The sequence below is a fragment of the Onychostoma macrolepis genome, chromosome 08, assembly GCF_012432095.1.
Source record: "Onychostoma macrolepis isolate SWU-2019 chromosome 08, ASM1243209v1, whole genome shotgun sequence".
Taxonomy (NCBI): domain Eukaryota; kingdom Metazoa; phylum Chordata; class Actinopteri; order Cypriniformes; family Cyprinidae; genus Onychostoma; species Onychostoma macrolepis.
Window position 1 is genome coordinate 27,422,647 of NC_081162.1, and position 27,123 is coordinate 27,449,769.

Genomic DNA, 27,123 nt, shown 5'->3' on the forward strand with positions numbered 1-27,123 from the left:
AGGAAAAATGTTTTCCTGTTCTCTCCCTTTAAATGATTAATGAGTTCTCTCAGGGCTAACATGCTTTTGAAGATAAAAGAGTAAATTTGGCAAAAGCATGAAAGTAGCTAATCAAAGATTTTGTGTTCATAAAGTTAGATAAATCTTGCTCCTTTTTTGTAATCAGATACTGTTTTTTGTTAAATGCAAATGCAAGCGCTCTTTCTGCTCTTGTTGGATGCTTCATTATTCATGTGTCTGTACAGAATTGTAATTAGATCTTTAGAGCCTGTGGTTAGTCTTTAACTTCTCTGACAAATATTTACTTGTCTTGCAAAATGTTCTACCATGTTGTTGGTGCACTCGAGCGTTGTTTTTATTCACCCTTTGAACAGATTAATTCAATAAACCAGTCCTCTGATTCATTTTATTTAACAACATGTTCTACTTCAAAAATACACAGATGTTTGTCAGTTGATAAACTCAGTGTTTTTTTAAATTTCACTAGCATTTCTTTACAAAACTCACTTCACTTGATAAAACAAAACAACCATCATTCTCACCCGCTTATTTGGCTTTAGTTTCATTGTTATACAGTGATGCATCGGCCATTGCACTGCTGTATTGTGTATGTGTATTTGATTAGTTCTGTGAAGGGTCTACCACACGTCCCATGAACACAACGCAGCCTGTACGATGCTCGTAGATGAGGAAGAGGAAGGGGCGGTCCACGATGAAACGCGTCTGTGTTGATAAAGGCATGAATCCGATGTGTGTCATTGCTGCGGCCTCTGTACCTTCTTCATTCACTGTAATGGTGCCCTGATGCTTAAACTGAGGGAGAAGAGGAGGGGGGTTACTGGAATAGAAGGTTATGATGGTGCAATGAAAGGTCAAAGAGTATGTTTTTGTAAGAGATTAGGTGTAGGAGACCTAAATTGCTCTCAACACAGCAGTAAAAAGGCCTGTTGAAAACATTGAGTTAAACTGGTTTGGCACACATCCGTTGTTCTCTTACCCAATTGATGATGACCTTCTCGGAAGTCATTGGGGAGAAGTCACCCTTTTCAGTGAATGGGTCCGTCAGCCCCATTTCCTTCAGGTGATCAATTAAGTCATAGTTCTGCTCCAGCTTAAACCGAGGGAAAACCACCTCACGAGTCCTAACAGAGAAAGATTTTAAGACCATGCAAAGCCGAAAAGACAATGGAAGAATGATTTAGGCAAGAAGGATGCAGTTCTGGATCAGCATTCTTATTAAACCCTAACACTAAACCCTAACCCTAACCTTAAACCATAGACTGAACTATATTCCAAACCATAATATGCCACTAAATGTGGAAATTCTGAGAAATGACAGAGTAATAAGAATATTGGTTAACCCTAAACTAAACTCTAGAATCTGAGAGGTTCAAAACCAACAAGGATATTGATCTAGGAACTTGTCCAACCTGGGGAAATCATGTTAAGCACTTCAAGCCACTGAGTTAGGACATCAAAGTACCTTGCTGACCTGTTTGCAACTTGGTCTCAAGCCTGCGGCTAGTGCTTTACCTGTTGGTCATGTTGTTAAGCCACTTGCTGATCAGGGTTGGGGAGATCTCCTGCTCCAGGGATCTCATTCCAGAGAGTTTCTGTGGTACAGCGATGATCATGCTGATGTTTCCAGCGTAGGGCAGCTGCAGTATGTCGCAGTTGAGCTCGTGGTCGGCCGCTGCCAGGTAACTTCCTTTGTTCTGCATCATGGGAACACGCACCTGCTTTTTCTCATTGACACGGAATTGCCGGTAGTGTGTCAGTTCCTTCGGGAACTTCTGCTCCCACGTACCTGCATTTGTTGTGCCATTGAAAACATCACATTGTGGTGTTATTTGTGAGCTGCATGCAATATTATTCCTTCTGATTTCTAATCAGAAGCAATCAGAAGATCTGCAGTAGGGGTAGGCAACCCTGCTCCTGGGGGGCTACAGTCCTGCACAGCTGAGCTAAGCAAACGCACCAGCTTATCAATGTGTTCAGCAGTACTTGGAAAATTACAGCCCGGTGTTTTGGCAGCTTCAAATAAATTATCCGACCGCCATCCACCAGCACCTATATTTTTCTCTGATTTAGATAACTGCACCTGACCCACACCTGATAGTCACATTACAATTCTTAGTTTTGCATTGATATGATGAATGGGTGGTTAATTTTTAACAGCAGATTCTGTGGCGTTGGAGCTGATCTGCGCATCACTGCACATGTCTGCGGCGCATTACGGCTCTGCGGCCGCTCTAGTCAATGCTTGCGTTTGCACCTGCCACGCTGCTGCATGTTTCAGAAGCATTCCAGAAGCGACTCTCTGCACTGCTTTGCTAATAATCTTTTGTGAGCTGGCACCGCGTGGAGGACGGAACAAAACCTCGTCCAAACTGTCAGGGGTAATGGGAACATTATATGCTGATCGTTGGCTGCTTTTAAATGAACATTTAGGCTATTTATAAAACAAAAGATCTTCTTTGGCCACATTAGCCTACTCAGTGGAATTAACACAGGCTTTACTCCTTTCATACTTTATCTTGAATGTCACTGTTTCTGTCACTTAAACTTCCCGAACAGGCGAACACACAAATTAAATCGTCTGCCTTATGAAAAAAATTCTTTAAAACCCATTCATATTTTAGAAAACGTAGTTAATATTTGCATCATTAATGATTCATCTCATCCACCCGTGACTCACCCACAAACAATCAGAATGCGTTTTTTTTTTTATTACCCGACCCACCCCTTCCAGTGCCCGCGGATATAACCGCCATCCGTGCATCACTAGTGCAGGTCTAATTGGTGAACCAGCGTAGCTATGAGGTTTTCCAGCAGGACATTGGCCCGCCATGAGTGGAAGTGGACTCCTCTGGTTGAGACAGAAGGTCTGAACCAGCTAATCAAAAGGCTTGTTCGAGATGCATCGGCGCTGCGCAGATCGATCGGCATGTGACATCAAAGTACTGTGAGAGCAATTCAAAAGCATAAAGAGTTGTGCTCTCCAGTCGCTCTCGTGGTGCTTTGTCATATGCCGATCAGTATGTGCAGTGCAGATGCATCTCAAACAAGCATAAAGTCTTCAGGATAACAAGAAACCTTCAGGAACATGTGTTGGAGCTGAACTCTGGAGGTATCTGGCTCTCTCCAGGAGCAGAGTTGAGACAGAAGTTCCTATTCACCAAAATCTACAGCAGTTAGTCCTCAGGGCAGGCAGTTAGGACCATTATCCTCCAGAGATTAGTTCTCACCCTCGTTAAACAAACCTGAACCAGCTAATCAAGGCTGGATCACAAGAAACTTCCAGGCACATGTATTAGAGCTAAATTCTGCAGGAAATAGACCCTTCAGGAGTAAGATTGGACCGCCCTTTTTGAGACAGAAGTTCCTATCTACCAAATATCTTCAGAAGGGGTAGTCAGTCATGCTCCCGGACGGCCATCTTCCTGCAGAGTTCAGGATCATAAAAAAACTTCCAGGCAGGTGTGATAGTGCTAAAGTCTGCAGGACCTCCAGGAGTGGAAGTGGACACCCCTGGTTGAGACAGAAGATCTACAGCAGGGGCAGCCAACCCTTCTCTTGGAGGGCCATCATCCAGCAGAGTTTAGCTCCAGTCCTACTTAAACACACCTGAACCAGCTAATCAAGGTCTTCAGGGTTGCAAAATCCTTCAGGCACATGTGTTGGAGCTACAGTCTTCAGAAAGTTGACCCTCCAGAAACATGATTGAACACCACTTGTTGTGTCAGATGTTCCTATTTGCCAAATATGTACAGTTGGGGGAAGCCAACCTTGCACACGGAGGGCCATCTCCTAGCACTGTTTAGATCCAGCCCTAATTAAACACACCTGAAACAGCTAATCAAGGTCCTCAGGATCACTAGAAACTTCCAGGCAGGTGTGTTAGTGCTAAACTCTGCAGGACATTGGCCCTCCAGGAGTGGAAGTGAACAACCCTGGTAAAGATGGCAGGGGTAGCCAAATCTGCTCCCGCAGGCCTACGGTCATGCAGAGTTCTACTTCAACCATAAGGATTATTTACGCTGATATACTTTGTTGAAAACACCAACTTTTTATAGGTAAGAAATTGCACATTCAGGAGCTGGTTTTCAACCCCTGCCCCGTGAATTTTGAAAATACAACAGCTAAAAGCTACATTATTTTTCTCAGAAATGAGGTGATAACTTAGCAGTTTTTGTAACTAAACCGATGAGCTTGTTCGCAATGCTTCACAATCACTCGCTCGCATGTGGGTGCATGCATGCGTTCGTTTGTTCTCTCTCTCTCGTTAATTAATTTGAATTCATTTCAATAAATATCATCTTTATTTCACTAAAGAATTCTACCTCTAACGAGCAGTAGATAAAATAGTCTAACAAATTAAAATTACCGTTATTTTCCGGTCTTTATCCGTTCAAAACATGCAAAACATCCATGACAGCCGTGTCCATGCTAGCAAATAATAATGGCCATTTAAAACCCGAGGGTCTACCATGTGCATAGTAAAGCGATCACTGCAGACAATCCTTTTGGGTGGGAATTAATGTAAACACCGATATCGGATACCAGTCGTGTGAATGTAGTGAATGTAAACAGGCGGGCCAAACGATCGGATTTGTGCATTAAGACTTGCAGTGTAAACGCAGTCTTAGTCAGGCCAGGGATGTCCAATCCTGCTCCTGGAGGGCCACTGTCCAGTAGAGTTTAGCTCCAACCACAATTAAACACACCTGAACCAACTAATCAAGGTCTTAATAGGCATACTAGAAACTTCCAAGCAGGTGTGTTTAGGCAAGTTGGAGCTAAACTCTGCAGGACAGTGGACCTCCAGGAGCAGGATTGGACATCCCTGAGTCAGGCTTGCATCAAGCTAAATGGTCAATATTGAACTCAGTGATGGTACACAAAACATTTCACATAGTACATGATTATTTGCTTTAGGATTGAGTACAGACTGTTCAAATGAAGGATTAAACAATTAGTCCTAAAGAGTTTCAGAATTTGAATGGGCTAGAATTGATTCACCTTTGAAGTAGAGGTAGTTCAGGAGCATCACTGCCATGTTTGGGTCTACGCTCTTCAGCGGTTCCTTTAGCAGACCTTTGGTGATCTTCTGAATGCGCTGGTTGGCCTTCACAAGGAAGGCCGGGTCGGCAAAGTCCACAGACTGCGGCTCTGCAAAATAGTATGTCTTTGCATCACTGCGGAAAGCCTCCTGTATACGTACATTACGTTTCACGTACAGGTCATTAACGGAGCGCAAGTTGTAGCCGAAGTTCCGTCGGAAGAGCCTGTGCGTGAGTTTACGGAAGAGCTTGTGCACGGTCGAGTTATCGTAATGAGCGCTGGCGTTGATGAATTCGCCAAATCCGAGAGTTTGGTAGAGTTGTTCCTGAGCGGTTGGGCCGACTCCCAGAGCCATCATGCCCATCGCAATGGAGATCCCGACAGGAGCGAGCAGAATGTTGTCCGTCTGGTTAAGTCGATTGCGCAGTTTCCTATAAAGCCGACACCCGAATCGGGCGTTGACCACGTTGATACGCTGTAGGCGAGTTCGCCCGTGGAAAAGCCGCAACAGGCGTGCTCGCCGTATTTTGGGGTCACTGGGCTCCCCAAAGAGGTCCAGGTCAGGAGCAGGGGTGGAGATCTCGTCTATATGGTCGCCTTCGCTGTAGTCATCCTCGCCCTCGGCCAAGATCTTATCAAAGTCGATATAGTCTTCATCTTCTAGCCCCTCCAGAGGGAGGTCGTTCGTGACCGTGTTCTCCCGGTGGAAGTCAAGGGGAATGGAGTCCATATCCGCGTTCTCTCCATTTGGAGAAAGTCCACGGGCATCCACCAACTTTTCCTTCTCATTTCTGTCAAAGTGTGAACTGAGGTCTTTGACCCCAGCCAGAGCGGGGCTGCTCAGGAGAGAGGCTACAACTATAACTGTAACGAACCACATTCTATGGAAACAAGCACAATTGGAAATACTGAACGATTGACAAATTTACTTATTGCATAGACATTTCTCTGAAATATAGCACGCAATGCTCATATGCCATGTGCACATTTACATTTTATTAATTTAGCTTATGGTTTTGTCCAACCCTTACAGAAAAACCACATGAACTTCACATGTGCAATCACATGCTAATATCATGTGAAATATGTGAAACACATGAGTTTGTGACCCGGGACCACAAAACCAGTCTTAAGTGTCAATTTTTCAAAATTGAGATTTATACAACATCTTATTTAAAGCTGAATAAATAAGCTTTCCATTGATGTATGGTTTGTTAGGATGGGACGTTATTTGGCCGAGATACAACTATTTAAAAATCGCATATTATTAATCAAAATGACGTTTTGATATATTTACAGTAGTAAATTTACAAAATATCTTCATGGAATATGAGATTTACTTAATATCCTAATGATTTTTGGCATGAAAGAACAATCTATAATTTTGACCCATACAATGTATTTTTGGCTATTGCTACAAATATACCCCAGCGACTTAAGACTGGTTTTGTGCTCCAGGGACACATTTTTCATGGTGTAAATGTGTAAAAACCATGTGATCACGAATGAACACATGAACATGGACACGTGTGGACAATAAGTGATCATGTGGAAATGTGACCACATGGGTTTCACACATTTACACCATGAAAACATGTTCTGTATGCGTTTCACATATTTCACGTGTGATTGCACATGGAGAAGTTCATATGGTTTTTCTATATGAAAGTAGTGTTAATTTTTAAAATGCTGCATTAATATACTGTTATGGTATTTATTTTTTATTATTTTAATATTGTTAGTATTCATTTTAATTTTTGTATTCTTTTTTTAAATTGTAGTGTTTTATTTTATAGTTTTTTTAAATTTTATTTCCGTTTTGGTACATTTGTTACTTTAACTATTTTTAGTAAGCTGGCAAGACAGCATTTTTGATATTCATTTCATTTAATTTATTTGATTTGATTTTTATTTTTTTTCAATATTACTAGTTTTCGTTAACAATAACAACACTGATACAAAATTACTTACAAGCGAAGTAAATCCAAAGCTGTGACCACTGTAGACCATTATGAGGGCACCCAATATCCAGAATAGTGGTTGATCAATATATTTTTTCACTGATCGCTAAAGTTTTGCTTTTGGTTACATGCTTAGCTTAATCTCAGAAATATCACACCAGTGTCAACAGTCTTATGAAACCTTTTATGCTAGTTTGAGCTGCTTACCTGCTCTTTCCTTCTGGAATCTCTGTGTTTGTGTGCGTGTGGACGGTCCGTTTGTGGATTCGTCCTCCAGCTGGACTTTGAAGTGGCTCTTCGCTGATCAAACAGCAGCGAGTTCAAACAGTGCTCACAGACCTTCATCTGACTCATTTAACCCTTGAAATGCACTCAATACGTTAATACTGCGTGCAAATGAATACAAATATACTGTAAATAGACTTATATTACCATAGTTAAACTGCATAGCTTTTATCCTAATATCCCTGACAACTGTATAAAATGTAATGAGGAAATTGGCATACCGTTTCATTGTATGCAGATAGCTGCAATTCTTCTGGAAAAGGTTCTTAATGTGATTTGTGACATGACTGAAAAGAGTGTTTCATTGGAGGCTAAATTGTGCTTATTGCATATTTACCCTGCTAATTTTGTAAATGCAAGCTTATAGATTTTAGTTTTAGTCCTGGCTAAAAGTGCATGGAAAAGCAATCAGTCGTTTGAAGAAATGTTATGTAATCTTGCTTTGGAAAAACTGACTCATATGTATTCTTAGAGGAGAAGTATATGTATTTAATGATTTGGACTCCATTTAGACTTTTCTTTTGTGCAATGCAATGAATTGCAAGCAGATATTGTGGAACATTGTTGACTATAAACAAATCCCTGATGTGATAAGAATACTGTTACAGTGATCAATAGAGTAACCATTATTAAAGTTTTACATTATTATTATTATTATTTTAATACAAATATTTTTTATTTTTCATGTTTGGCTATAAGAACAAATGTGTAATAAATGGAATTAAAAAAAAAAAATGAAATGTACAAACAGTTGCAGCATTTTTGTTGGGTAAAATCCTTTGATTGTTGTTTGATTGCCAAAATTTAGATTGTTTCTGTTGAAAGTTAAATGAATGTGTTGTGTGTTTGATTGTATGCAGTTGACCCGCCGATTGCCCGCCATTAAAGAGGCCAAACCTCGCCTTCAGAAGCTGTTTAGAGATTTCTGGCTCTATTCTGTGGTCATGGGGTTTGCTGTGGAAGGTTCTGGTAAGAAATCAACATCATTAGCATCACTGACAGCATTTCAGCTTGTGTTCACCACATGCACGGTCTTGTGCACTCTTGTGATCTCATAACCTGAGGAGTTCTTTCTGAGGTCATTTCTACAGGATTGTGTGTGTTTTAGGTCTGTGGCCTGAGGAATGGTATGAGGGAGTGTGTGAAATCGCCACTAAATCCCCGCTGCTCACGTTCCCCAGCGGAGAACCACTGCGCTCAGAACTCCAGTACAACTCGGCTCTGAAGAACGACACGGTTACTCCGGTATCCCAACAATCTCTCACCGTCTCAGTGTTGATTTACAGCTGCCAGGTGTTAAAGGGACAGTTCACCCAAAAATGGAAATTCTGTCATCATTTGCTCAACCTCAGTTTATTCCAAACCTGAATGAATTAGTTTCTTCTGCTGAACACAAAAGAAGATATTTTGTAGAATGTTGGCAGCCAAGCAGTTGACGGTAGCCATTGACTTCCATAGTATTTATTTATTTTTTTTTTTTTCATACTATGGAAGTCAGTGGCTACCGTCAGCTGTTTGGTTACCAACGTTCTTCAGAATATCTTATGTGCAGAAAAAAAGAAACTCCGAAACATCTCGATATTGAGTGAATGATGCCAGAATTTTAATTTTTTTGTGGTGAACTATCCCTTTAAGTCAAAAATCTATAATACTGTTATCTCTAACACTAAGTGTTAAAGTTGCATGTGAAAGTGCAGTGTTTGTGCTCCTCAAATCAGATGTGCTGCTGTTTTAGGTTTTCTAACAAACCTGTCATTATATATAAAATGAATATTATTGAATTGCTTTTGTTTCTCTTTTGTAAGTCACTTTGGATAAATGCATAAACTTTAATGTACGTTATGCATAATTTTCACCTGCTAGATGATAAAACAAATAAAAAAATTTTCTTCTTCTTTTTTTAGCTTATTGACTTGTGATTGAACTCCCAACAGTTTTATAAAAAAACTGATAAAAAATGCAAAGCAACCAAATTTATTTCTTAAAAATTAACTGGATGCCATTGACTAAACATACAACGTGTTTCGATCACATGACAGCAATGTTACAAACTACTTTATCCTTGCATTCTACATACTGTTTTCCAAAAATGACAAGCAGTACACAGTTTATACTAGTTTGCCATTCTGAACCCAGCCCTTGTTTTGTTTGTTAAAAATCTTCTGGTTACACTTTATTTCAATTGTCCACTTTAGACATTCTACTAATTATAATAAGTAACTTTGCAAAAACATGTCAAATAACTCTTATTAGAGTGTTACTTGTAGTATACTTATAGAATGTGCATCAAATTAAAGTGTGAGCAGATATTAAGCAGACTATCTGCTAATACTCTAATGACTGCTAGTTGACATGGAGTTACCGATAGTTAGTGGAATGTCAAATTAAACTGTTACCGATCTGGTTTTTGAAGGCGGAGTTAAGTGATCTGCGCAGCACCATCATTAATTTGTTGGATCCGTCACCTGAAGCTGCCGCCCTCATCAATAAACTCGACTTCGCCATGTGCACTTACCTGCTGTCTGTGTACCGGCTGGAGTATATGAGGTTCGAGACGCTTTCCTTCCTCTCTTTCTGACTTTCCTCAGAACAGCTCCTCTCATTGTGGTGATTTTATGTGTGATTTACCCATCTGTCTCTGTTTTATCCATTCTCTTCCTCAGGATGTTGCACTCGAACGATGCCGACCGCTTCCAGGTGATGTTCAGATACTTTGAGGACAAGGCCATCCAGAAAGACAAATCAGGTCAGAAACGCCACAGAACTGAATGTTGTTAATTCAGTAGATTCAAAATGTTTGCAAGAAGCAAAAATCTAGTTGCAATTATACAAAGCGTGTTTTTCACTAAATGTACATGAAGAATTGTATATATTAATTTATATGTAACAATATGACCGTAAACAGTGATATTTACCCACATTATTTTTTACTGCAATATTTTGATATGAGAAATGCAGAATGGAGAATTTTGAACCGATTCATTGAAATTGACTAGTTTGAACTGAAGAAATGGAAACTCACCCATCCAAAGATTGTGAAACTAATCACAATATGACTTAAAAATTGATTTAGTTTTTGATTTAGTAAATTCAAAATATTTACTATAAGAAGTAAACTAAAATATTTTTAAAAATTGCTTTTGTTCCTCTTTTGTAAGTCACTTTGCATGAATGCATAAATGTTAATGCAAGTTATTAGATGCATATTTTCAACTGCTGGATGATTAAACAAATTAAAAAAATATTTTTAACTTGTTTTTGACTTATGTTTTAACTCCCAAACGGGATCATAAACTAATCGCATGATCTTTAGGAAACTTCATGGCCAAAAAAACCCCCCCACTGTTCTGTTGCTTAATTTTATTTCGAAACAATATCACTGCAAATCATCTTTATCATGTCTGTCTCTCTCCGTATCCGTATGCAGGCATGATGCAGTGTGTGATTTGTGTGGGTGATAAAGTCTTTGAGGTTTTCCTGCAGATGATGGCTGAGAAAGTGAGTCGAGCCTTTGAAGGATCTCTCAGCGCTGAAACAAATGCATTATTGATCGCTCGTTATTGATAATGGCTTTGCATCCTGTTCCAGCCCAAGACTAAAGCGCACGAGGAGGAGCTGGAGCGCCACGCTCAGTTCCTATTGGTCAACTTTAACCACACCCACAAGAGGATCCGCAGGGTGGCAGATAAATACCTCTCAGGACTCGCCGAAATGTACGATTCATTGTCTTACTCAGCACTCAGACAGCATAATAATAAGCATCATTTATGATGTTACCTGAACAATTTCACCCAATATTTGTATATTCCTTGTACTTTTTGTGCTTATTTTATGCTTATTAGAGTATAGAGTTCCACTTTTACAGCAACTTTTATAGCATTTGAAAACAAAAAATCTTCCCACTTGTAATGAGAATCCGGTTTAAATATGTTTTCAACAAAAGATCTTTAAGGTCTCCCTGCAGTTTTCCACCAAAATAAAAGCTCTGTGGTTTAATTTTTGAAAGAAAGACATAAATGTTAGTATTGACCTTTTAAAATTGTTCTGTAAAATAATTTTATATTTTTATTTTATATATTTTTAGCTTTTCAGTATTTATTATAACAGTAGTATTATTGCTATAATAAAATATATCTTTATTGACTGAATTTTTGTAATTTCACAACAAAAACAACAGTAGTAGCAGTAATAATTATAGAAAGTAGTAGTAATATTACTATCATACTGTATTACAATCAATAATATCATTTTAGTTAATCTTTTGTAGTATTTTTATTACAGTAATACTATTGCTATAGTAAAATATTTATTTATAGTTTATTCTTTTTTATAATTCAACGAAGCAACAATAATACTTTTTTATTAAATGCTCTTTTTTAATTTAACAGCAATAATAATAATATTGAATACTAATTTTAGTATTAATCACAGTAGTAGTATTGCTATAGTAAAAAAAAAAAATAATAATAATAATAATAATAATTGTCATCATTATTATTAGCAGTTGTAGTAATTATTAGGCAAGGAAAATTTATTTATAGCACATTATATGTAATGGTAATGCAAATTGCTTTACATAATAGGAATTAAAATAGTCATAAAATAATCACAATAATAAAAGCAAAGAATTAAAAAAAATTAAATTGATTAGTTAAGATTAAAATGACCGTTTCAGTAAAATGACAGTTACCATGCAATATTATTAAATACTAAAAATCTATAATAATTATTGTTTTTGTTGTATAGTCACATACAATAACAGTAAAAGCTGAAATCTCTGTTTGTCCTCTAGGTTTCCTCATCTTCTGTGGAGTGGAAGGGTTTTGAAGACCATGTTGGACATCCTGCAGACTCTGTCTCTGTCGCTGAGCGCCGTCAGTACAACACATATCCAGAAATCAGCACATGCATGATCAATATTACTAGTATTTACACTCTCACACGTCAGTCATTTAACCCACAGGACATCCACAAAGACCAGCCGTACTACGACATTCCCGACACTCCGTACAGAATAACTGTCCCAGACACGCATGAGGCGCGAGAGGTGAGACGGACGCAGCTTCTGAGCCGTGGGTATGATGAGCTCCGTCTGAGTCCAGTGTTTTGAAATGCTTTGTGTTTGTTGTCCAGAGCATCGTGAAGGACTTTGCCGCCCGCTGTGGAGAGATCTTGAAGGAGGCCATGAAATGGGCAGCTTCAGTTACCAAATCTCATCTCCAGGTCGGTATAAGTTGCATTCTGTGCACTAAAAGTATGTACTTTGAGTCTGAGATGTGGTTTATATAGTCATGCACTCATGCAGACAACCTGGATTCGAGTCTGATTCCTGATCCATCTTTTTTTATCTCCTCATTTTCAGTCCCATCTGCTCTGTTGGGGGGAAAAAAGCGAACTATAATGAAAAAATGTGTTATAATTAATCTGATTTGTATTAGTAATAAACTGTGCTTTTTGCATGTTGGTAAATTGATCAGAATTTCAAAATTATGTTCATATGTTTGTTTATAAACTGCTGCTTCAGCTACACATTTCTAGTTTTTATTTATTTATTTTTACTTTTAATTTTACAACTGGAAAAAAATCTGATCTTCCATAGCAGATGGATTTGTGGGTAATATTAGCCTCAAAAATCGAGCACAGATGCTTACTTCCACCAGAAATAGTTTGGCGTCTGGGCTCTTTTGGCAAATGATTGGATGTGAATTGGATGCAGTGTTAGTTTGAGTCATACGGAGTTGGAAATCGGTCAGCTGTTGTGATACTATGTTGTTCTTTGAGTGCTGTGTAAATACCAAGGTTTATGAATATGTTAATCATAATATATTAATCATGTTCAAAAATTTGGGAGTGTACGATTTTTAATGTTTTTAAAAAAGTCTCTTCTGCTCATCAAGGCTGCATTTATTTGCTCAAGTACAGTACAAATTGTGAAATATTATCATAATTTAAAATAGCTGTTTTCTATGTGAATATATAGTAAGCTGTAATTTATTTCTGTGATGCGCAGCTGTATTTTCAGCATCATTACTCCAGTCTTCAGCGTCACATGATCTTCAGAAATCATTCTAATATGCTGATTTGCTGCTCAAGAAACATTTCTGATTATCAATATTGAAAACAGTCGTGCTGCCCGATATTTTTGTGGAAACTGATGCATTTTATTTTTCAGGATTCACAAAATCATCGATTTTTCTTTTACGCCAAAAATCGTTAGGATATTAAGTAAAGATCATGTTCCAGGAAAATATTTTGTAAATTACCTTCCGTAAATATATCACAACTTAATTTTTAGACAGCTTTAAAGGTGATTTTTCTCAATATTTTTTTTTTTTTTTTTTGCACCCTCAGATTCCAGATTTTCAAATAGTTGTATCTCGGCCAAATATTGTCCGATCCTAACAAACCATGCATCAAAGGAAAGCTTATTTATTCATCATACTTGATGTATAAATCTCAATTTAAAAGAAAATTTACCCTTATAACTGGTTTTGTGGTCCTGGGTCACAAATGTCTTTACTCTCACTTTTGATCAATTTAATGCATCCTTCATAAATAAAAGTATTAATTTCTTTCAAAAAATCTTTTTGTGTGTGTCTCAGGAGTATCTGAACAAGCATCAGATCTGGCTGTCGGGTTTGTCTCAGCACACGGGTTTGGCGATGGCTACCGAGAGCATTCTCAGCTTCGCGGGATACAACCGTCAAAGCACAACGCTGGGGGTGAGAGAAACACCTGACCCAGAGTCCCTGTCACAGACACGCGTCCTGATGCTAACCAGTGCTGTGTCTTACGGTAGATTGTTACTGAGATGGTAACTGAGGTTTTTGGCCAGATTAAGGTAAGACGGTAGCAAGTCTTTAGCGGATCAGAATAAAATCATCAGAAGACTTTAGTAAAGCTACTGATTTATTCCACACGCCCAATCAAATCCACTAAATTCACTAAATCCTAACATCTTGAACTGCTTTAAGATTCACAGAACATCTGAATATGTACATCATGTCAACATACAAATTGTTTATATGAATGCATTTATGCGTTTATTTATACATGCAGTTGTTTATGCATTTTGACATTTTTTGGAAAATCAAGCATACACAATTATAAATGTAAAAAATCTGATTCTTATATAATATAAATATTAATATATTTTATTATTAATATATATTTTGATATTAATATATTTTAATAATATGCATTTATTTGTACATTATTTTTGACAATTAAAGCATACTTTTACACAAATCTCAATGTCAGAACATTTATATTATTTTACATTTATTGCCTTTATTTATGCACTGACATAATTTTTGAGAATTAAGCATACTTGCACAATTCTAAATGTAAAAAGTCTCATTTTTATTTTTTTAAAAGTGTGTGTGTGTGTGTGTATATATATATATATGTATGTGTGTGTGTGTGTATAGGCATTTATTTATGCATGCAATTATTATGAATTTAAATATTCATTTTTTTTTATATATTTATGTATTTACTGCACTACTCATTAAGGTCATTAACAGAATGAATTGCTGTAAAGCTGCTTGGAAGCAGTGTGTATTGTGAAGAGTGTTACACACATTATGCTTTTCACAATATGCAGCTTAAAACTAACCCGATATTTCAGACGTGATCCCAGCTAACACACTCACTGCATTTCAGCTGCGTGATATTGATTATTCCTGCAATCATGCTTTATGAATATTCATTAGCACTGTTGTGTTCATATGAATTTAGCTCTTGTTTGTGTCTTAATGTTTTGGGCCTTTTTAAACATGTTTTTTGCATGCTTTGCACTATTTTGCATAATGCCATGTATACAGTAAATGTGTGGTGGGCATTATTTTGTCATTCACTTTATTTGTGCCGTTACATCATTGCATCTCTGCTAACCACTGGCTGCTAACTCATCTGTGTGTGTGCTGTGATTGGCTGGCGGTGGGTTGGTGGGTGTGGCCTGCCGTGTGCTCCTCCCCCTCGCCCCAGGCAGCTTTTCCTCAGGTTTGTTCTGTTACTGTTGTCCTCGCTTCCTTCATTGGCTCCGTCTGTAACTCATTTGTCATTTATAAACCAGTATGCATTTACATAAAAGAAATCATTAAATGTTGTTATAGCTCCTGCTGATGCTCATAAGAGTTTGTCTATAGATTAATGAATGTATTGTAGTCAGAAATGTCATTAGTAATGTTTGCAGGAGGATGTTTTAACTGGTCAGTTTCCATCATTCCCAGGTTACCCAGCTGACGGAGCGGCCCACCTGCGTGAAGAAGGACTACTCCAACTTCATGGCGTCGCTCAACCTGCGAAACCGCTACACTGGAGAGGTAAACGATCACCAATCATGACAAGAACATCTTTCATATGACTCATATTTCACCAAACATTAAAAGAAAGAAATAAGAAAATGTTTTTATAATTTTGCATAAAGAAAATAAAGTCTTGTTTTTATGATAAAGAAGAAACTTTAAATTTTTTTTTATTGATTTATGCAAATTTTATTTATGTGCACTTTGTGTTTTATGCACTTATTTATGCACTATTGTACTAATGCATTTATTTTATGCATGTACTTGGATATTTATGCAGTTTGTGCATTTGCAGGGTTTATCCATAGATTTATTCATGCATTTATTTATACTTTTTTACATTTCTACAATTATGCGTTTGTTAATGCATTTATGCATTTTTTAGGTTTATGCATTTATTTATGGACTTATTTATGCATGTATTTATACATTTATTTAGTTATTTGTGCATTTTCATGCATTTATTTATGCATTTTTCATGCATTTTTTATATGTATGCATTTGTTCATTTATACAGTTATTTATGCATTTTTTTAAATGTATGCATTTATTCATAAATTGTGACAATTTTGACAGTTCTGCACAATTTTACTCTTTAAATTCTTTAAATGACTGAAATGTAAAAAAAAAAATGTTCTCGTTATTCTCATTATACTCAGTATAATCATTCTGTAATTTAAATGATATTTAAATAAATATTTATTTAATTCTCATTTACATCTATGGATTTGTATATTATGGTAGTGTTAGCTGTACTGCTTAATAACATATCATGTTAAATATATCACCATTTTAAAGGTATTAAAAAGACTTTCTTACTGTCTGTCTTTTCATTTTTGGGGTAAAATATGATCTAGGCATGGTTTCTCAATTTTATGTTTGCGTCTGTACTGTAAGAGGGCAGCATTTAATCGTGTGTGTGTATATGTGTGTATTAAGGTTTCTGGGATGCTGCAGTTTGCCGAAGTGACACACAACGAGTCAAACCTCAGCAAGCTGATGGTTTCTCAAATGCGTGACGCTCTGGACGCCAAAGACTCGGACGCATTCACGCAGAACATGTTCAAGATGACCGCGCTGCTCATTACCACTAAAGGTAGCACCCAGACGATCATATGGACCGTTTTGAATGCAGATCATGTTTGAGTGACACACAAACGTCTCTGTCTCAGACTGGGATCTTCAGCTGCTGCATCACCTCTGCTGGTCTCCTCTGAAGATGTTCACAGAGCAGGGCATGGAGACAGCCATCGCCTGCTGGGAGTGGCTGCTCGCTGCTCGTAATGGAGTTGAAGTCCAGGTAAGACTTTGAATGCAGGATTATAACAGTATCATGAACTCTGAGGTCGTGGCGCTCATTGCGTGTGTGTGTGTGTGTGTGTGTGTGTGTGTGTGTGTGTGTGTAGTTCATGCGTGAGATGGCGGGCGCCTGGCAGATGACCGTCGAGCTGAAGATGGGCTTGTTCTCGGAGACGGAGCCAGAGGCCGATCCTTTAGCTGCTTCAGAAGAGAGTCAGCCGGTGCCTCGTCCACCCAACGTCACGCCGCATTCGCTCTGGATTGAGGTCTGTATCGCACATAACTCTTACTTTTCATACTCTTACTTTTTATGCTGTATATAGTATGTATCCTGCGTAAACAGTGTCAAGTCAATGTTATTTATAGTTGTCATAAGTTTACACACATCTTGCAGCATCTGCATAATAATCTTTTTAAATAAGAGGGAACATAAAAATTGCATTTCGTTTTTTTATTTAGTACTGCCCTAGAATGCAACACACTACATCACAGCAGTAGTTAATGACCCTCAGGCTATCCAAGAAGTTTTTCTTCATCAGATTTGTAGAAATGTAACATTGCATCACTTGTTCACCAATGGATGCTCTGCAGTGAATGGGTGCCGTCAGAATGAGAGTCCAAACAGCTGATAAAAACATCACAATAACCCACACCACTCCAGTTCATCAATTAATATCTTGTAAAACGAAAAGCTGTGTTTGTAAGAAACAAATCCATCATTAAAGATGTTTTTAACTTCAACCCGTTGCTTGCTTCCTGATAAAATATCCATAATCCATAATAACGCTTCCTCCAGTGGAAAAGTCCGTCTCCTGTCGTCTCTCACATGAAAATCCAGCCACATATTTGTTTAGAGCTGTTTTGGCTTGTAAATGGTGTTTGATCTGTGCAGATTTATCTACTTATTTAAACATTTTTGACTGAACTATTCCTTTAAGAGCCAGGGGTCACAAACTTTTGAACAGTATGATTAGTGTAAATTTTCTATTTTGTCTTGTGGAAAACATTTATCTTATAAAGGAAAAAATAAGATCTTTAAACAAGAGCAGTTTACACCAGTCATCCCGTTCAAAAGTTTTCACCCCCAGCTAGTATTGTGTGTGTTTAGTTTCTAGTGCAGAGATTTGAAATCGCTAAGTACTGCAGTGCGGATCAGGTGGAGATCTTCACCAGCGTCCTGCAGAGAGCGCTGTCCCTCAGCGTCGGTGGACCCAAGAGCTGCCTAAACCGCCACGTAGCTGCTATAGGACCCCGATTCAGGTGATGCTTTAAACACGTTGAAAACACTATGGGGACAAAAATATAATTGAAACGCATTAAAACAATATTTTAGCAATATTTAATCCACTGTGCCATTTAAGTGCAATATCATGCATTCTTTGTTAATAGGTATTCATTCTGTTGGCAAGGCTCCAAACTCTTTACTGTTTTTTAAAATGCTTACTATTTTCCACCTGATAGTACTATTTTCTCATGTTTTGCTTATGGAACAAATTCTCACTTTTTCCAGTTTTCTGAACTGAATTGAAGTTATGTAATTATAATTGTGTGGGTGTATTGGTATGGTATCAGAGTGTGCTTTGTATGCGTGTACTGAAAAATCTGACTCATCAAAATTAGTTTTGTTGCTGATCATTGACATCTGCAATAATAAATAAAAAAATGCTTAGTCTTTTGTATGTGGAAATGATTATGTATGGCATTACGTAAGCAAACTGGCGTTTAAAAATCTGAAAAACTAATGAATTTTTGAAAGTTATGATCAGGGCTGATGTTGCTAATAAAAATCTTTTTTTATTATTTTTTATTTTTGACATGGACATTTTTGCAATCCAAGGACCTCTGTGTAACTTTTAGAAATTGACGCACAAGGATTAATAAAATGCAGAAGTGTTGTTATGTGTGTGGAATCGGACAAAACAAGTTAAGAGCAGTTTATCAGTTTGTTTATTAATTTTTATGCATTATAAAATGTGACCCAGGACCACAAAATGTATGGTTTGTTAGGATCGGACAATATTTGGCTGAGATACAACTATTTGAAAATCTGGAATCTGAGGGTGCAAAAAAATCAAAATATTGAGAAAATCACCTTTTAAAGATGTCCAAATAAAGTCCTTAGCAATGCATATTACTAATCAAAAATTAAATTGTTATTTACAGTAGGAAATTTACAAAATATCTTCATGGAACATGATCTTTAATTAATATCCTAATGATTTTTGGCATAAAAGAAAAATGGATCATTTTGACCCATACAATGTATTGTTGGCTATTGCTACAAATATACCCCAGCGACTTAAGACTGGTTTTGTGCTCCAGGGTCACAAATCAAGACTTTACATCAGTTGTCTTAGCATGAAAAACAAAACAAACAGAAACGTGTGTAATTGGTTGATGCAACTTGAGCAGACCTAAATGTAATGCTGCAATCAACACTTTACATTCCTTTTCACCTCACTTTAATGATTTTGAGGTGCATTTTTGTTCATTTTGGTGGTATTTTTTTCTACAAGCTCCTGTTTATTTACGACCCTGTCATATAGTGAAATAACATTGATAACTGTCAATAAAAGCATCATTTATATTACTACAAAAATGAATATTTATTAGATTAATTTCATGTTTAGCACAACTTTCAGAATTATAATAGTAGTAATAATCAATATTTAGTATTTGGTGTTGTATATAATGTTCTAGTGTTGTGTGTGTGTGTGTGTGTGTGTGTGTTAGGCTGCTGACTCTCGGTCTCACTCTTCTTCATGCTGATGTGGTCACTAACGCCACAATCCGTAACGTCCTGAGAGAGAAGATCTACTCGACCGCCTTTGATTACTTCAGGTGTGAACATCAGCACAAAACAGGAGGCGTATTTAGTTTCTCATACAGCTATCTGACTACAGTGTGTGTGTGTGTTCAGTGTGGCTCCACGGTTCCCCACGCAGCCGGAGAAACGCCTGCGTGAAGACATCAGCATCACGATCAAGTTCTACGCGTGTCTGCTGTCGGATAAGAAATATCTCACCGCCACGCAACTCGTCCCACCAGGTGAGCAAACCCCCTCACAGCACACCTGTGATCTTCAGCTCAAATCCACTTTATGGGTGTAATGTTAATGGTGTATTCGTTTAGTTTGTGATATGAAGCAGCTTCAGCAGCGTCCTCCCTAATTCTTATACATTTTAGTTTAATTTGGGCTCAAGCATCAAGGACTGCAATGGAAATAAGTTTTTAACTTGTTATCTTTGATGAGTGGCTACTTTTGTATTTTACTACTCTGTCAAATCAAAATCAAATTAATTGCTAAGCTACTTACAATGTTTTTTTTACAAACTCTTTTGTCACATGACAGGACCATTTAAAATTAAGCACTTAAAATCCTGAAACAGAGGACAAATGAACACTTTCTCTTATGCATTAACCTAAAATATTGTTGTTGAAAGAATGGGATAATCAGCGTGATATTTGCTCACTACCAATAATAAACTAAACATATTATTTTCTAAAGTCATTATGATTGACAAAGCTACTTGTTTTTTATTTTTTATAGATATTTTGAACATGAGTTTGTATATTAATATATATTTAAAATTAATAAATAATACATTTGATTAATTATTAAATGAATTAATAATTCATGTTACAATTTAAGTTGTTTTAAATTAATAAAATACATTTTTTTTTAAATTCATATTGATATATTACAATAACTATGTAAATTCTCATAAATAAAACAAAAATTACTGCAGTACGTTTGACAAGAAAATACTGTATAGTTGTATACAGTTGAGAAGAGATGATGCTGTTTATTTGAAACCGTTTACACTCAGAAATTGCTACTAAAATTCACAAATAATTACAAAGCAGACATTTAAGTGTATGTTCTTGTGTTCTGTGCATGCGCTGACGATGCTGATGTTGTCTGTGCTGTCAGATCCTCAGGACGTGTCGGTGAACAGTCTGTCGGTGATGGCGGGGACGGACTCCAGGAGCAGTCTGGACGCGGCTATGGGCTCCAGACAGCAGGCCACACAGGGCTGGATCAACACATACCCGCTGTCCAGCGGCGTCTCCACGCTCTCCAAGAAATCAGGTGCTCACACAGCTTTTATTTCTCTCTTTCATGTCATGTTTTGGGATTTTGGATTTCTGTTTGTAAGTGCAAAGGGGACGGGAGGAGCTTTAACACTCACTGTTATTACGACATCTTTCCTTCTCTTTGTCTTCATACTAAAATAAAATGTGACCCTGCAGCACTAAAGCAGTCATAAGCAGCACAGGTATATTTGTAGCAATAGCCAACAATACATTGTATGGGTCAAAATTATAAATTTTTCTTTTATGCCAAAAATCATTAGGATATTAAGTAAAGATTATGTTCCGTGAAGATATTTTGTAAATTTCTTACCGTAAACATATCAAAACTTAATTTTTGATTAGTAATATGCATTGCTAAGAACTTCATTTGGACAACTTTAAAGGTGATTTTTCTCAATAATTAGATTATTTTGCACCCTCAGATTCCAGATTTTCAAATAGTTGTATCTCAGACAAATATTGTCCGATCCTAACAAACCATACATCAATGGAAAGCTTATTTATTTATGATGTATAAGTCTCAATTTCAAAAAATGTACACTTATGACTGGTTTTGTGGTTCAGGGTCACAAATATATGCTGGCAGTTAAACATTTGAACGCATCTACTCATTCTATATTGGGATTATTTTCCATGTGTTAGATTAACAGTGAAGTGATAAACTCAGGGAATCAGGGAATGATGCAGCAATTCAAACATGTGACATGCGTCAATTTATTTCTACAGCACTTTATACAGTACAAATGGTTTCATTGCTTCACAGGAATAAACAGGAAAATAACAGTGTTAATGTTGTAAAATTCATCAATTATGAATTGTTTATTGATATACTATACATGTAATTATATCATATTTTATTATATTTATAATTAAATAATTATATAATTAATAAAATATAATAATTATCTTTAATTGCAAATTAATTATTAAAATGTATAAATTTTATTGTAAAGTAATACATTAAATTAACAATTAAATATTATTAAATGAATAGTGTTAATATATAAAATGAATATGTTCTGTAATCACAAAAATTAATAACAGTTCTGAATTTCAGGTTTTTAGCATTTTCATTTTCATTCCTTTTGCAGTTAGATTATTTTAATATATAAATAATAATGGTAACACTTTAGATTAGATATGAGTTTCCCCTCAATAATCTCTAAAATATTTATCAAAAATATGGTAATGCAGAATAAGGCATTAATGTGTGCTTTAAGTACAAAGAAAAAGCTAATATACTAGTAATATGCATGCTAATAAGCAACTAGTTAATAGTGTAGTGTTCCCTAATCTGTGTTAGCATAATATTTTATTGATTTTTAAATACTTTTAAGTCATTCTGCAGCTATCTTGAAAGTTGTAGGTATTGCTTTAGGTATTTAGGATCATAACAGCAAGATTTTCTTCTTCATTTGACCTTCTCTTATATTAAATTCTATTAAATCTCTTGTAGGTCTGTCAAAGAAGACGAACAGAGGAACTCAGCTGCATAAATACTTCATGAAGCGCAGAACGCTGCTGCTGGCCCTGCTGGTGAGATTATAGTTATCAGTTTTCAGATTAATAAAATGTTAGTAAGATGAATATGTGCCTTAGTGTTAGTATGTGTTGTTAGGCGAGTGAGGTGGAGCGTCTGACCACCTGGTACAATCCTCTGGGCAGCCAGGAGCTGCAGATCTCTGCGGAGCAGTCTGTGGAGACCAGCATCACCAACTGGAGGTCAAAGTACATCAGCCTGACCGAGAAACAGTGGAAGGACAACGTCAATCTAGCCTGGAGCATCTCGCCGTACCTCGCACTACAGCTGCCGGCCAGGTGAGGGACTCAGTGTGTGACGTTTACATTGCATTTGATGTGTTTGGTGACTTATATTGCATTCAAGGTACTCTATTGTTCCAAAGATTTTTTTTTTTTTTTTTTAAAGAAATGAATACTTGAAATTGATCAAAAGTGACAGTAAAGAAACTTAAAATGTTTCAAAAGATTTGCATTTCAAATAAATGCTGTATTTTTTTTTACTTTCTATTTATCGAAGAATCAAAAGATTGATATCTAATCCCTAGATATCAAAAATATCGGGCAGCACAACTGTTTTCAACATTGATGATAATCAGAAATGTTTCTTGAGCAGCAAATCAGCATATTAGAATGATTTCTGAAGATTAATGATGCTGAAAATTCAGCTGCATCACAGCAATTAATTACATTTTAACAGATATTCACATAGAATACTGTATTTTTGATCAAATAGATGCAGCCTTGGTGAACAGAAGAGACTTATTTCTAGGTAATTCTGTATGTTGTCTGAGGGGTTGGCATCATCTCTTCTCAGGTGTTCGGTCATCTCTGATCATTTAAGCGTTGGATCCAGACTGAAGCTTGTGTAATTCCTGGCAGAAACAGAGAAACAAATAGAGACATAATTAGCATAGCAGCTGTTCCATCCAAGCAAAAATGATTTGTTCAACCCAAGCTAAAGAATAATAATGTGCGTTTGATCAGATATATCTGCAGTACAAGATTATGAGATGCATTATGTGAATGCTTGGCTAAAGAGATGTGTCTTTAATCTAAATTTAAACAGAGAGAGTGTGTCTGAACCCCGAACGTTATCAGGAAGGCTATTCCAGAGTTTGGGAGCCAAATGTGGAAAAAGCTGTACCTCCTTTAGTGGACTTTGCTATCCTAGGTACTACCAAAAGTCCAGAGTTTTGCGACCTTAGGAAGCGTGATGGATTTAAGCGTGATTGAAGACTAGTTAGGTACGCAGGAGATAAACCATTAAGGGCCTTATAGGTAAGTAATAATATTTTGTAACTGATCCGGAATTAATGACAAGTTTGCAAGCAATGCATGAAAGCACAGATAAAACTTCAGACACCAAACATGTTACCAGTCTTACTTACTACACAGTATTTTACAGGTTCAAGAACACCGAAGCCATTTTCTCAGAAGTGACCCGCCTGGTTCGACTGGACCCGGGGGCGGTCAGTGACGTTCCTGAGGCTGTGAAGGTGAACATTCAGAACCCAACACGACCAAATAGATAGCAAAGTATTGTCATCTATAAAGATCCAGTTTTTATACAATGAAAAATCCATACTATAAATATTAGTAAAATATTTAGTTCCTATTATGTTACTATTTATTTATTTTTTTTATGCTCGCTTTAGTACTATACTCTTAGATTTTATTTATTTGTTTGTTTAAACCTATTTTATTTATTTTAACTTGTTAAATACATTAACCATTTAACCAATTAAATGAATTTAAATTAAAATAAATAAAATGTGATTTAAAAAATGAGGTTAAATAAATAATTGCAATGCAATAAATAAAAATGTGATTGACCATACCTATATAAACTTAATAAATAAATAATTAATTATTTATTATAAGTTGTTTTAAAAATGCATTTTAATGATTTATTTGTTTATTAAATATAAATATAATAATTGCATAAATTCTCACTCAGATATGTATACATCTATGCTGCCTGTGGTCTGCACTGGTGACTGTAAATGTGTTTTCCGCTGTAGTTTCTGGTGACGTGGCACACGATCGACGCTGATTCTCCTGAGTTGAGTCATATCTTGTGTTGGGCTCCGACTGATCCTCCCACGGGACTCTCGTATTTCTCCAGCATGTATCCGCCGCATCCGCTGACCGCACAGTACGCCGTCAAAGTCCTGCGCTCCTTCCCTCCCGTACGCAGCACCTGCCATTACACTCATGTTATCATACATCTTTATCTGAGATCAGTTTGAGTGCTTTTATTAATGCATATTTATCTCTCATATTTTCAACAGGATGCTATTCTGTTTTACATCCCACAAATTGTTCAGGCCCTCCGTTATGATAAGGTATAGTGTGTGTATGAAGTTTAAAGTAATAAAGCCAAATAATGGCTAAATGATTTGCATGCACAGAGTAAGAATTGTAAAGGTCAAGATGCATGCATCATTTTAATGTTTTTAGCAAGTATAATTCATGTGTTGCATGCAGGCCATATTTTGCATTTCTTGGTTTTCTCTGCTCTGACAGGAGAGTGCACTAATAACTGTTGTGTAATGTTGTGTAGATGGGGTACGTGAGAGAATACATCCTGTGGGCGGCACAGAAATCTCAGCTTCTGGCACATCAGTTCATCTGGAACATGAAGACCAACATCTACACAGATGAGGAGGGACACCAGAAAGACCGTAAATACAGCTCCTCTTCACTCTCATGAGCTTTAAAGCCTGTTTGCACCAAGAACGATATCTAATATTAGCGTCCACACGAACAAACAATATCACTGGTTATTCTAAGTGCTTACAGTTTTGTCATCTGCTGCTTTAAATATTCAAGCTTTTTAAAATAGGCATTAAATGACAATTCACCCCATCTGTTTTGCAAAATGCATGTCATAGATCTTATTGTGAACAATTTATTCATGCATGTTTCATTTTTTAAAATATCATAATGGATTTTCAAGCAAAAATATATCATTTATTTCACCTGAACTCCACCCAACTTCACCAGCGTTATTTTAGTATTGAGATACAGTACAACTGAAGATTTTAATTAATATTTTGATATTTCATGTTAAAAAAAAAATAATATATATATATATATATATATATATATATATATATATATATATATATATATATATATATATATATATATATATATATATATATATATATATATATATATATATATATATATATATATATATAATATGAAATATTAGCTATGTTTTGAAATGTTTTAAACTAAATATTTCAGCTTTTATTTTAATATCTTCTGTTTCATTTTAATTTTAGTTAAAGTTTTAGTAATTTTGATGTTTGCCTTTTTTTTTTTTTTGTGCATGTAGTTTTTATTCATTTTTATTTCAGTTATTTTAGTCCATCATGTTAAATTAAAATGAGAAATAAATTAAAAATAACACACATAAAAATCTTTCTTGGGCAACTAGCTGAAATGATTTTTTTTTAAAAACATTTTTCAATAATCTGTTACACTTGAATGCAAGTCAAAATACAGAATAAAATATGTCGCTACTTCCATTTCATTGTGACTTTAAAATTGGCTGTCAATGTTTTTATCATTCATCAGTGGACTCTGCTATTCTCTGTGTTTTTAAAAACTTTGCTTCATTATTAAAAGTTATTGTTCTTAATGTAAACGGCTCTTCAGTGACGTGTTCTGTGTCTTGTAGCTGATATCGGGGATCTTCTGGAGCAGCTGGTTGAGGAGATCATCGGTTCTCTCTCGGGTCCAGCTAAAGATTTCTACCAGCGCGAGTTTGACTTCTTCAACAAGATCACCAATGTCTCAGCCATTATAAAGTACTGGAAACATCTCATCTACTGCACCTCCTGTTTCAGTCTCAAGATGGCGCTGATTCTCCTCCATGTTCATGTTCAGTCTTATGTTTGAAGCTGAAATCTCCTCTGTGTTTTTCGTAATTCAGGCCGATTCCTAAAGGTGACGAGCGGAAGAGAGCGTGTCTGCGAGCCCTGTCTGATATCAAAGTCCAGCCAGGTCTGAGAATCTCTTCATAATCAGATCAGAGACTGATATCACAGCCTCTTTTAATGATTTTAATTGCATTTGTTCTGTTTCTCAGGCTGTTATCTGCCCAGTAACCCTGAAGCTATAGTGCTGGACATTGATTATAAATCAGGAACGCCAATGCAGAGGTACGGTCAGCGCTCATACAGTGCCATATGTGTGTTTGATATACAATAAAAACATGCATCTGTGTGTGTTTCCCCCTCAGTGCTGCCAAAGCGCCGTATCTGGCCAAATTCAAGGTGAAACGCTGTGGAGTGAGTGAACTGGAGAAAGAGGGTACGCAGACTATTACAACTATTACATAATTCTGTAATTCCTGAAGAAAATAGCAGCGCTTGCAAGACAGCTGATGTGTTTTTGATGAAGTGATGTAAGAACCGGTGAAAACCCACATATAGAAGAGCAGGAGAGACGGATGGATAGTAATACACAATACTATAAGCTGGTTTCTATCACAGAATTTTAAAAAAAGGAAATTGTGACTTTATCTCTCGATTCAGACTCAGAATTCTGACTTTTTTCCTTACAATTCTGAG

At 36.5% G+C, this 27,123-nt stretch overlaps 2 protein-coding genes across 4 annotated transcripts in view; one reads left to right on the forward strand and one right to left on the reverse strand.

The window, feature by feature from the left end:
• pi4kab (phosphatidylinositol 4-kinase, catalytic, alpha b) overlaps positions 1 to 27,123 on the forward strand; it is a 55,957-nt gene that overhangs the window by 24,361 nt on the left and 4,473 nt on the right. For 2 of the 3 annotated variants that reach the window (XM_058784381.1, XM_058784382.1), the window contains 29 exons: positions 8,171 to 8,279; positions 8,419 to 8,555; positions 9,724 to 9,857; positions 9,974 to 10,056; positions 10,738 to 10,808; positions 10,899 to 11,023; positions 12,103 to 12,184; positions 12,274 to 12,357; positions 12,444 to 12,533; positions 13,913 to 14,032; positions 15,300 to 15,314; positions 15,545 to 15,637; positions 16,559 to 16,715; positions 16,792 to 16,919; positions 17,026 to 17,184; positions 18,027 to 18,178; positions 19,652 to 19,759; positions 19,839 to 19,966; positions 20,853 to 21,011; positions 22,473 to 22,552; positions 22,635 to 22,834; positions 23,943 to 24,033; positions 24,559 to 24,726; positions 24,829 to 24,882; positions 25,101 to 25,221; positions 26,229 to 26,358; positions 26,484 to 26,554; positions 26,640 to 26,712; positions 26,793 to 26,863. In XM_058784381.1, coding sequence (XP_058640364.1) covers positions 8,171 to 8,279; positions 8,419 to 8,555; positions 9,724 to 9,857; positions 9,974 to 10,056; positions 10,738 to 10,808; positions 10,899 to 11,023; positions 12,103 to 12,184; positions 12,274 to 12,357; positions 12,444 to 12,533; positions 13,913 to 14,032; positions 15,300 to 15,314; positions 15,545 to 15,637; positions 16,559 to 16,715; positions 16,792 to 16,919; positions 17,026 to 17,184; positions 18,027 to 18,178; positions 19,652 to 19,759; positions 19,839 to 19,966; positions 20,853 to 21,011; positions 22,473 to 22,552; positions 22,635 to 22,834; positions 23,943 to 24,033; positions 24,559 to 24,726; positions 24,829 to 24,882; positions 25,101 to 25,221; positions 26,229 to 26,358; positions 26,484 to 26,554; positions 26,640 to 26,712; positions 26,793 to 26,863 — 3,193 coding nt within the window. The remainder of the gene's footprint in view (positions 1 to 8,170; positions 8,280 to 8,418; positions 8,556 to 9,723; positions 9,858 to 9,973; positions 10,057 to 10,737; positions 10,809 to 10,898; positions 11,024 to 12,102; positions 12,185 to 12,273; positions 12,358 to 12,443; positions 12,534 to 13,912; positions 14,033 to 15,299; positions 15,315 to 15,544; positions 15,638 to 16,558; positions 16,716 to 16,791; positions 16,920 to 17,025; positions 17,185 to 18,026; positions 18,179 to 19,651; positions 19,760 to 19,838; positions 19,967 to 20,852; positions 21,012 to 22,472; positions 22,553 to 22,634; positions 22,835 to 23,942; positions 24,034 to 24,558; positions 24,727 to 24,828; positions 24,883 to 25,100; positions 25,222 to 26,228; positions 26,359 to 26,483; positions 26,555 to 26,639; positions 26,713 to 26,792; positions 26,864 to 27,123) is intronic. The other variant, XM_058784380.1, reaches the window with a different exon arrangement.
• serpind1 (serpin peptidase inhibitor, clade D (heparin cofactor), member 1) lies at positions 393 to 7,353 on the reverse strand. The gene is made up of 5 exons (XM_058784383.1): positions 7,233 to 7,353; positions 5,023 to 5,945; positions 1,534 to 1,807; positions 998 to 1,142; positions 393 to 813 (listed from the first exon to the last, which is right to left on the reverse strand). The coding sequence occupies exons 2-5, from the start codon at positions 5,942 to 5,944 to the stop codon at positions 622 to 624; spliced, it is 1,533 nt and encodes a 510-aa protein (XP_058640366.1). The 5' UTR covers position 5,945; positions 7,233 to 7,353; the 3' UTR covers positions 393 to 621.